Source organism: Gracilinanus agilis, chromosome X (genome assembly GCF_016433145.1).
Source record: "Gracilinanus agilis isolate LMUSP501 chromosome X, AgileGrace, whole genome shotgun sequence".
In the NCBI taxonomy this organism is placed as follows: Eukaryota; Metazoa; Chordata; class Mammalia; order Didelphimorphia; family Didelphidae; genus Gracilinanus; species Gracilinanus agilis.
The window spans coordinates 22,519,917-22,531,115 of record NC_058136.1 but is presented as its reverse complement, the minus strand read 5'-3'; the positions used below and the strand labels follow the sequence as shown (position 1 = coordinate 22,531,115).

General features: G+C 39.1%; 1 protein-coding gene across 1 annotated transcript in view; it reads left to right on the top strand.

Annotated features, from left to right (window-relative positions):
* Positions 1-2,572: 2,572 nt before the first annotated feature.
* ATP11C (ATPase phospholipid transporting 11C) overlaps positions 2,573-11,199 on the top strand; it is a 136,971-nt gene continuing 128,344 nt past the window's right edge. The window contains exons 1-2 of the mRNA XM_044682702.1: positions 2,573-2,668; positions 3,559-3,678. Of these exons, the coding sequence (XP_044538637.1) occupies positions 2,573-2,668; positions 3,559-3,678 (216 nt within the window). The remainder of the gene's footprint in view (positions 2,669-3,558; positions 3,679-11,199) is intronic.

Here is an 11,199-nt window from a genome sequence, read left to right as displayed (position 1 = left end):
GTTTAAGATCTGGTACTGCTAGGCCACCTTCCTTCACATTTTTTTTTTCATTATTTTCCTTGATATTCTTGATCTTTTGTTCTTCCAAATGAACTTTGTTATAGTTTTTTCCTAATTTAGTAAAAAAATATTTCTTGGTAGTTTGACAGGTATGGCAATGAATAAGTAAATTAATTTAGGTAGGATTGTTTTTTATTATGTTAGCTCGTCCTACCCATGAGCAATTAATGTTTTTCCATTTGTTTAGATCTAGTTTTAATTGTGTGGAAAGTGTTTTGTAGTTGTATTCATATAATTCCTGTGTTTGTCTTGGCAGATAGATTCCTAAGTATTTTATATTGTCTAGGGTGATTTTAAAAGGAATTTCTCTCTCTAACTCTTACTGCCGGGATGTGTTGGAAATATATAGAAATGCTGATGATTTATGTGCATTTATTTTGTATCCTGCAACTTTGCTAAAGTTGTTGATTATTTCCACTAGTTTTTTAGTTGATTCTCTAGGATTTTTTAAGTAGACCATCATAACATCTGCAAAGAGTGATAGCTTGGTCTCCTCATTGCCTATTTTGATACCTTCAATTTCTTTTTCTTCTCTAATTGCTACTGCTAGTGTTTCTAGTACTATGTTAAATAATAGAGGTGATAATGGGCATCCTTGTTCCACTCCTGATCTTATTGGGAAGGCTTCTAATTTATCCCCATTGCATATGATGCTTGCTGATGGTTTTAAATATATACTGTTTATTATTGTTAGGAAAGGCCATTCTATTCCTATACTTTCTAGCGTTTTCAATAGGAATGGGTGCTGTATTTTATCAAAGTGGGATTATAGTTTTAAAAGAATACTCTATTACAAATATGAATAATATGGAAATAGGGTTTGAGTGATATTATATGTATAACAGTAAAATTGCTTGTCAACTCTGGGAGGGGGGAGGGAGACAAGAATCATGTAACCATGGAAAAAATTAAATTAAATTTTAAAAAAGAATTCAGTGTTAGAAGGGACCTCTAGGCTATCTAGGTGACTCCCCTCCCCCAATTTTATATATGGGAGTGCTGAAAATCAATTAAAAAGGTTGCTTGATTTTTTCCAAACCATTACCTTCCATTATAGAATTAATACCATGCATTGGTTCCAAGGCAGAAGAGTAGTTAAGGGCTAGTTAGTAGGGGGTTAAGTGACTTGTCCAGGATCACACATCTAGGAAGTATCTGAGGCCAGATTTGTAACCAGGTCCTCCCATCTCTAGGCCTGGCTCTCAATACACTGAGCTGTCTAGCTTCATTTGGTTGCATAATTTTTTGAAGATCACATAATTATTAAGTGATTGAGCTTGAACCCATCTCTTGATTCAAGGGCCACTGTTTCTTCCCACTGCACCAAGCTGTAACATTAGTCTTTCTCAATCAAGTACTTGCTGCAGTACTTGAGAATGTAGCAGCATCCCAATTTATGAGGAGAGAGCTGAGCAAAGCCACAGTGGAGAGCAGTATCTAAGCTAAGAATAGACCCCAATTTCCGGATGCCCAGGTCTGTGTTTTTTTCCAGTTTATCTCAAGTCTTGTTGCAAAATAATCACCGAGCCTGATTTTAAAACATGGGAAAGAAATCAGAGAAAGGTGATTTCAAAGAGAGATGGAACACAATAGACTGTGATTGATCCCCATGGGATTACCTTCTTTCAAAGGCGGTGAATTATAATGGATTCTTTGGAGAAGCATCTGATTACTCTATTAATAAGATGGGATTATTCCTTTTCTGAGTAGTAGCTTCCTAGCTAGGTACTGCTCATGGGCTTGGAAATAATTGCTTCTTTTACTGTCCATCGGGGGTAAAGTGTGTGACAAGGTTTGCCTCAACAGCAATCAATATGAATAGTCTTCTGGTGATATATAGCAGCTAGTTATGGGACACTACAATTTCTGAAGAATTTCAATTGAGGATTCCCTAAAGGGTCCTCGAGAGGTGCTTGGTGGATGTGAACAGGCTGGATGAAATGCATTTCAAGTAAGGAATGTTGAAGAAACCATGTAAAAGATGTCACCCAGGAAATAGCTGAGCAAAAATAGAAGTGAGTCTGCTTATGTCACAAAAGTAAGGCATAACTGATGGATAGCCTATGTACTCCAATGGTAATAGATAGAGCGAGCGAGAGCGAGAGCGAGAGAGACAGAGAGAGTAAAATAGTGAGAGTTAGCTAGCTACCTAGCTAGCTGACCAGATAGAGATTGAGAAAGACCCAGATGATAAATTGATAGATAAATAAGTTGAGATAGATTGAGAGAGAGAGTGAAATAGTGAGAGCTAGCTAGCTAGCTGGGTGGAAGAAGAATGAGAAGATAGATAGATTTAATAAGCACTTAACTGTTTTCTAGGCACTGTGCTAACTACTGAGGATACAACTTTAAGCACTCAAGTTAGTTCCTGTCTCCAAGGAGCTTACATAATAATAAGAGAAGACAGTATATAATGAGGTGTTAGAAACCATGGAAGAGGAGGAATGATACTCCTTGGTGGGGAAAGCAAGGAGAAAGAAATAGGAGTATGAACAGTTGAGACCAGAGTGAGATGAAGCAAGGCTGGGATCCTTTTCAAAATGGTAGTACCAGGAAAGGAATCATCAGTGAAGTGAGTAGAAGAAGATCCCAGTCCAGGGGTTTTCAGGTGAGGCAAGGTGGCTGGTGAAGAGAAAGATGTCAATAGTGAGGAAGGCCTATAGTGCAGTGGGTGGACCTCCTATGGTGAACTTGAAGGAGGGCTTGGATAAGAGTTACCCAGGAAGACTGGCACGAATGGGTTGTGGTCTTCCTCCTTGAAGAGAATATCTAAATTGTCACTGAAATCATCGATTTATTGGAGTATTAGTGTATTTTCAATTTAATCTGCCTTCAAATTAAAGGGAAATATATAGAATTTGATTTTTCCCAAGGTGAGAAAATAGTGAGAAAAATAATCCAAGAGGAAGTGACTTACAGGCTTTAAATTGAAATTAAATTCATTTTGATTGTAATGTGGAACCAGGATGCATCCAAGAAGATATGCTGTTCATATAGTGAGAGAATTTATACTGGTCAGATTGCCCACTCATTCTGCCCATTATTCTGCAGCTATCCTCAAAATGTCAAGAGAACTTGAAGAAGGCACCTGGTGCCCTGGTTGGGTCTCACTGGGATGCATTTATGGGAAAATGAAGATGAACATGACACTGGCTGAGTAAATGTAAATAGGGTGGTGTGCTATGTCTTTGGAAGGGATGTGTCCATATCAGGGAGATCACAAACCCATCAATGTGTACAAATATGTTCGCATCAGAAGAGGTTACTGAAACATTGCTTCAGGGTAATAAACTCTTTAAAACAAAAAATGTTATTTTATTTTATTTGACATTCCTTGAGTCATGACAGAGTTGAGAATTTTGAATCATCTTTAAAAAATCAAACACCTACCTCCTGCTAAAAAAAAGAGATCCATTGACTGGAGCAAAACATATAGACCTAATGAACATGTAAAGCTGCTATGAAAAGCTTACCACATTTTTCTCTTCTATTGCTTAGTGTGGAGTGGAAGATCAGCGACTTGTTGCTCGAACAATATTCATTGGTCAGCAGCACATTCCAGAACCAGAATCATATGTCCCAGAAAAATTTTGTAATAACCGGATTGTCTCCTCCAAGGTAAGCTCATTTAATTCATTTCTGAACCTTTTTTGTCTAGTGGGCCCAACCATGTATTTGTGTTTCTTTATGCTTTCAAGGAGAGGGGTTTGTTTCTCTTTCTTTGTATAAAATATTCCTTGATATTCCTGAAATCTACAGAAAAGTTGGGAGATTCCACATTATGCAGATTTCTCTTGGTGTGAAGCCTTTGCAATAATTTTGACTGAAAAAACATGCTAGACTTAAATGAATTCTATTCTCCCTTGCTTTCTCCTGCCTTTTCTGGTTTAGTCATAAGCACTCATATGATAGATACATTTTTTCTTTATTGAATCTTATCACATTGTTATGTTTAAAGATGAAGGCCTATTTTGTATCCTGAGGGCAATTAGATGACTCAGTGGATAAAGAGCCCTGGGCCTCGAATCAGGAAGACATCTTCCTGGGTTCAAATGTGACCATAGATGATGCTAGCCCCATGACCCTTGGTGAGTCATGCAACCTGTTAGCCTCAGTTTCCTCATCTGTAAAATGAGCTGGGAGAAGGAAATGGCAAATCATTCTAGTATCTCTGACAAGACAACCCCAAGTGATGTCACAAAGAGTTGGGCATGACCAAAAATGCCTGAACAACAATACAGCAAACTTTCATATCTTCAATTTTTGGCTCAAAGTCCCTATTGATAATTATTCTGGCTCAAATTCTTGAGTCAGACTTGAAATTGTGATAGAAATGAAAGTGATTTATTTGCCAAACCTTGCTTGAGATATATCAGGAGATAGTTGATATAAGATTTAAATTCTCCCTGACAAAGAGCTGACCCTTCTCCTTGCCAAGGACAGACCCTCTACTTGTGTGTTGATCCCATTTCTTCCTGTTTTCTCTTGCAGATTGTATCCTCAATCATCCCCCTCTTACTTGGATCTTCAGCTTTTCTCTGTCTGCCCTTTCCTTCTCTCTTGCCTTCAATCAAGGCCAAATCACTCTCATCCTTAAACAGCTTATCATTCTCTCATGTCTTTCATCTTCCCTCCATTTCTCAGCCAGACTTTTAGAAAAAAAGCCATCCATACTTCCTGTCCTCTTCAACTCTTAGTCATTTGACTTCCGACCTCATCACTTATTGCTTCCTCCAACGTTACCAGTGATCCCATGATTCTCAAATATGACTGTCTTTTCTCAGTTCTCATTCTTCTGGACCATCTGCTGCAATTGACTCTATTGACCATCCTCTCCTCCTTGATATTCTCTCCTCTCTGGTTTTTCAGGACAGGACTTCCTTCTGGTTCTCCTTCAACCTGTGTGACTTTTGCTGGCTCATCATTCACATCAAGCCCCCTCACTTACATAGCTCTTCCCCAGGGTTCTGTTCTAGTCCCTCTCCTCTTCTCTATCTACAGTCTCTCTTGGAAACCTCATCAGCTTCTATAGATTTTGTCATCTTGTCTGCAGGCAGAGAGATCCTAGATCTAGCTCTCTAGCCTGTATATCTCTCTCTCTCTCTCTCTCTCTCTCTCTCTCTCTCTCTCTCTCTAGCAGTTTCACATCACTAATTGACTATTGGACATTTCAAACCATATGTTCCAGAGAGAGCTCAAAAGTCAACCTATTCAAAAGAGAGCTCAGCTTCCTGCTCAAATACTCCCCTCTTCTAGTATTCTCCGTTTCTGTGGAAGGTATCGCCATTTTTCTAGTTTCTCAGATTTTTATCCTTGGCCTTATCCTAGACTCCTTATTTTCCCTTACTCCCTATGGCTCATCAGTTTCCAAAATCTCTCCTGTTCTTCACATTCACACAGCTACCACATTAATTCAAGCTCTTATCATCTCTTTTCTGGATTGTTGCAGTAGCATCTCCTCCTTGAGGCTTTCTCTAGTCCAGTAGACCCTTCACACGGTTACCAAATCATTTTCCCTAAATGCAGATTTGACCATGTGACTATCATATTCATCTAACTCCAGTAGCTTCCTGTTGCCTCTTGGCTAAAAATAGAAACTCCTGTTTAGCTTTTAAAGCCCAAACAACCTGGCCCCAACCTTCTTATACTCTGGAATCTAGCCAGATAGATTTCCTCTCTTTCCCTCATGCAACACTTCATCTCTCATCTCCAAGCCAATGTAGAGGACATATCATTTGCTTAGAGTGCATTCCTTTCTGATCTCTGGCTCAGAATTCCTCTCTTTCTAAAAGGTGCTACTTAAATGCATGAAGCCTTTCTTGGTCCTCCCAGTTTTTGGTGCTCTCCCTCCCAAATAGTACCTTTTGTTTAATTTCTTTGTATATATTTGCATTTATTCACTTTATGTTTATGCTCTCTGTATTTTTATTTTTTAATTTTTATTTATTTTTTAAAATCCTTACCTTCTGTCTTGGACTTTGTATTGGCTCCAAGGCAGAAGAGTGGTAAGGGCTAGGCAATGGGGGTCAAGTGACTTGCCCAGCGTCACACAGCTGGGAAGTATCTGAGGCCGGATTTGAACCCAGGACCTCCCATATCTAGGCCTGGCTCTCAATCCACTGAGCTACCCAGCTGCCCCCTCTCTGTATTTTTACATATACTTGTCTTCTCTATTAAAATGTAAGCATCTTGATTGCAGGGATTATTTCTTCCTAGTTCTTTTCTGCCCAGAGCTTACCACAGTACTTGACTTAATAACTATGCAGCCCCATTGAGATTGATTGATTGGCTGATGTGGTAACTCATATCATGAAGAGGGCTGGTGAAATGACATTTAAAAACTTAATATATAAGGCATTGTAGGAGGAAACTTTCCAATTAATGAGACTATTGATCCTTTTGAGTTTTATTTTTAGTTCATCCTCAATTCCCAATATACCTCTGATCCCTCTTTCCTATCTAACAAGCCATTCTTCGTAACAAAGCTTCAAAACAAAAGAGAAAAATCAGCAAAATCACCCAGCATGTCAATTCTGTCTAAAAGTATATATGATATTCCACTCTGATAGTCCCTTACCTCTTCAAAGAGGGGAGGGAGGTATATTTGATCAATTCTTTTCTGGGTCCATTCTTAGTCATCATAACTATATATCATTCTGTTATGTTTTTATTTCTTCTTATTTACATTGTTGTAATCATTGTGTAGATCATTTTTATTGTTTTTGCTTAATTTAATCTTGCATCAGTTCATACAAGTCTTTTCATGGTTTTTGGGATTCTTCGTATTCCTTATTTCTTTTAGAGTGGCATTGTCTAATTATATTTCTGTACTATAACTTGTTTAACCATTCCCCTAATTGATGGGCGTGCACTTTGTTTCCAGTTCTTTGCTACTTAAAAAATGCTGCTATGAGTAATTTGGTGTCTCTGGGACCTTTCTGTCTGTAATCTCTAGAAGACATTTGCTGTAGTATTAGGATCTCTGGGTCAAAAGGTATGAACATTTTAGTCACTGTCTTAGCATAACTACAATTTCTTTCCAGAATGGGTGGATTAATTCATAGCTCCACTAATAATGTAATAGTATGCCTGTTTTCCCACAACCTTTCCAAAACTGACTTTGCCTTCTATGCCATTTTTGCCAATTTGTTGGGTATGAGGGAAAATCTTAGTTGTTGAGGTTTACATCTTATTATCAGTGATTTGGAGTACTCTTTTATATGGTTATTAATTGTTTACAGCTCTTTTAGGAATTGTTTGTTGATATCCTTTGACCACTTAACCAATGGGAAATAGCTCCTAGTCTTATATATCTATATTAATTCCCTCTATACCCTGATTAGCAAAGCTTTTTTTCTTACTAGAATTTTTTAAAATATCCATTTAGTTGGCAAATCATCATATTTGTACCACTAGGTTGGTGAGGTTACTCCTACTTCAGCCCAAGACATCCGTCTTAGGGTCATCCCTGGCATCCTTTTAAAATACAGTTCCATTTCTTGCATCCTCCATCCCTCATACCCCAACATATCCAGGGAGATATTGTAGGACTGGTTATTCAAGGTGGGTTTAAGGCTTACCTTGCTGAGAATTGGGAGGTGAAATATTGTAATGAGATAAATTTGCATTATTCCTTTTTGTCATTGCTTGCCTTCTCAATGGCTGGGGGAGGAGCAAAAGGAAGGGAAGGAATTAGAAACTCAACATTTTGAAAAAAATGAATGTTATAAATAAAAAGAGAGAAGAAAACCTAAATTAAAGAAATAGTAAAAGCACATTTTACTGCTAGAAAATTCTGATTTCTATAGCAAAGAGGGATCAATTTTGTAATCATTTAAGTAGGAGCTTGATGTGCCTGGTGAAGGACTTATCTTGGAGGCAGGAATACCAGGTTCTAATCCTGCCTGAGGCCTACTAACTGTGAGATCCTGGACAAGTCACTTACCTCTCAGTGTCCCAGACAACTTCTAAGATTCCAATTGCCAATCTGTATCAGTGGAGGGAGATTCCCAGCTGGGAATTGCCCATTCTGATGAAAGCATAGGTCCAGACTTTTTTAAAAAGTGGCTTGTCATGTAGCAGAGACTTTAAAGACTGTGGCAGTATTGTCACATCTTTGTCTGCAGTTACTACCAGTGTCTTTTCTGATTGCAGAAACTTCCTTATGTCATGGTGGGGAAGAGGCCTGCCTGGCAGTTTGAAAGATTTTTTAGACAGTCCAGTAGTGGCCAGTGACTGAGAGGCAGTATAGTACATTAGAGAAAGTGGTGAACCTCATGTCTGGAAAAGCTGGTTTCAAGTCCTACCTCAGGCACTTACCATGTAATTCTGGACTTGTACTTCAACTCTTTAAGTTTCCTGATCGGTAAAATGGGGGATTGGACAAATGGCTTCTAAGCTCCCATCCCATTCTAGATCCCAGATCTGATGTGTGACCGTGGGCTTCAGTTTCATCTTGTGTACAATGAGGGCTTTGGGAATGTATGACCACCTTGTCATGTCACATCCATGGTCCTCAGTTTCCTCCTTTGTACAATGAGGGGATTGGACTAGATGGCTTTTGAAGTTTCTTCTTGTTCTAAATCTATAATCCTGGGATCCTTTGCTTTCTGAGGACTCTCCTAAGTCAATATGAAATGGCCCATTTTCAGAAGTTTGACCATGAGGAAAAGAATTCCTTGGCCTTGGTGAAATGATCAAATGATATAACTTATGTAAAGCACTTTGCAAACCTGAAAGCTATATAAAAGCTGCTATTCTTATATCATCATCAATGATAATAGAAATAGCTATGAAATATTAAAACACTGAATGGCTCCTGCTCAGAACACTTTTGCACTGATAGTGGCATAGAGTGCTAAGAATCACAGGTTTTAGATCATCTACAAACACCATGTAACTGTTGGCAGACTCCCTGTGCAATCTTGGCCCCTGACCAGTAAGTTGATCCATCCACATGAGGAATTAAACCACATCCATATTTGACATTCTCAGTGTAAATGTAACCAGAGGGATAAATAGTTAGTATTGGAGTTGATCTCATCAATCATTTAAAGGCTATAAGAAGTGACATTTCCTGAGACACTTGGTCAACTGGCCTTGCCAAGTTCATGTTGAATGCAAGCCAACTGAGCATCATGGACAGAAGTGTAGTGTAGCAGATGGCACTAATATCCATGGCAGAGGATGAAAAAGTAAAGAGATTCTTTACAGAATTTGACATGGCTCTCCAAGTCAAGTCATCATTTTCTTTGATCCTGGTTAACTTTAGGATGAGGCATGGAGGAGTAAAAAAACAACAACGTGCTTTCTGATTTCACCAAAGTCTTAATAAACTCTTTGGAACTGTATACCTCTAGAGCAGTGGTTCCCAAACTTTTTTGGCCTCCCGCCCCCTTTCCAGAAAAAATATTACTTAGCCCCCTGGAAATTAATTTAAAAAAAATTTTAATAGCAATCAATAGGAAAGATAAATGCACCTGTGGCCATCACTGCTTCCCTGGATCGCTGCAGCACTCACCAGGGGGCGGTAGCGCCCACTTTGGGAATCACTGCTCTAGAGCATGAATCTGTCAAAAGTTTTTTCCTTGATGCTTTTTTATATTTTACATCATGAAAGTCATATCCTCCTGCCTTATTGAGTTCTCCCATATAAAAAGAAAACTTAGGTAAAATTGCCCAATAGAGCGATTGGCTCTGAGAGTATATGCTTCATTCCACATCTATTGTCCTCCACCTCTCTGCCAAGAGGAAAGAATGTGTTTCATCATCTGGTCTCTGGAACTAAGAATGATCATTACGTTTTGCACCAGATTTCAGCTGCCTTCCAATATTGTTTTAATTTACATTATTGTACAATGATGAAGCCTGCTACCCGCTTCCTGAGAGAGGTGATGATAGATTCAAGGAGTGCAATGAGATATAGATTTCTGGCCATTGCCAATATTAGGAATTGGTTCTGCTTGCTTCTGAGTATTTGTTATAAAGGTTTCTTTTTTTCCCATTTGGCAGTGGGGACAGGGGAGGAAGTGGGGGAAAGAGAAAGTGTTTTTGTTCATTAAAAACAATTTTAAAATTATTTACATTGGGGACAACTAGATGGCTCAGTGAATTGAGGCCTAGAGACAGGATGTCCTGGGTTCAAATGTGGCCTCAGACACTTCCTATCTGTATGACTCTGGACAAATTGCTTAACCCCCATTACCTAGCCCTTACCACTCTTCACCCTTGGAGCTGGTGTATAGAATTCATTCTAAGCCAGAACAGTAAGGGTTTTAAAAAATTATTTATGTTATCATGGCGGGGCAGAACTAAGACAGCCTAGGAATGACAGGAATTCTTTGAATCTCCTTTCAATCAATACAAAGCATCTCAAAAGGACAGAATTCAGAATTAGATGAGTAAAGGTGCACTCCCACAGGGTGCAGCCTTAAAGGTAGGCAGTGTTTGGGGATTTTCACGCTGTAAGGGGGCAATTATCAAAGCAAGCTGATCACCCCTCCCCTACACCACCTCTGCCAGAGTCAGAGCAAGGGCCAGGGCAATCTCTAAATTCTCCAGGGCTGGCTGAGACTTACCCCTAAGGGGAAGGCCTTGGCAGTAAGACTTGGGACCTAAGGCTGAAGAGCTCAGACCCTGGGCAGCAGAGTACTGAGACTGGGCAGAAGCAGGCTGGCCACAGAAGAGGCAGCAGGGACTGGAAAAATAGCCTCAGGGCAAAACGCTTTAAAGCTCCCTACACAAAGAACTGGCTGCCCTTCTCACTCAGGCTTCTGGCTGGGAAGGGAAGATAATAGCAAGACAGAAACTAAGGCGGTAATGCCCATCAACATGTAGGAACCACAGTCCACAAGTAGCAAAAGAAATAAGCAGCAAAAAAAGCTTTTGACCCTAGATAATTTCTGTGGAGAAAAAGAGCAAAATGCAGAAGCAACGAACAAGCAAATACATCCAAACTTTCAAAAAAAATGGTTGGTCACAAGCTGTCAAGGAACTCAAAGGAGTTCAAGAACCAAGAAAGAAAGATAGAAGTGGGGAAAAAAGAAATGAAAGTAATTCAAAAAAGAAAATAAGAGTTTAAAAGGCAAAAGTTCCCACATGGAAAAAGAAGCACAGAAATCAAATGAAGTAATAAGCAAA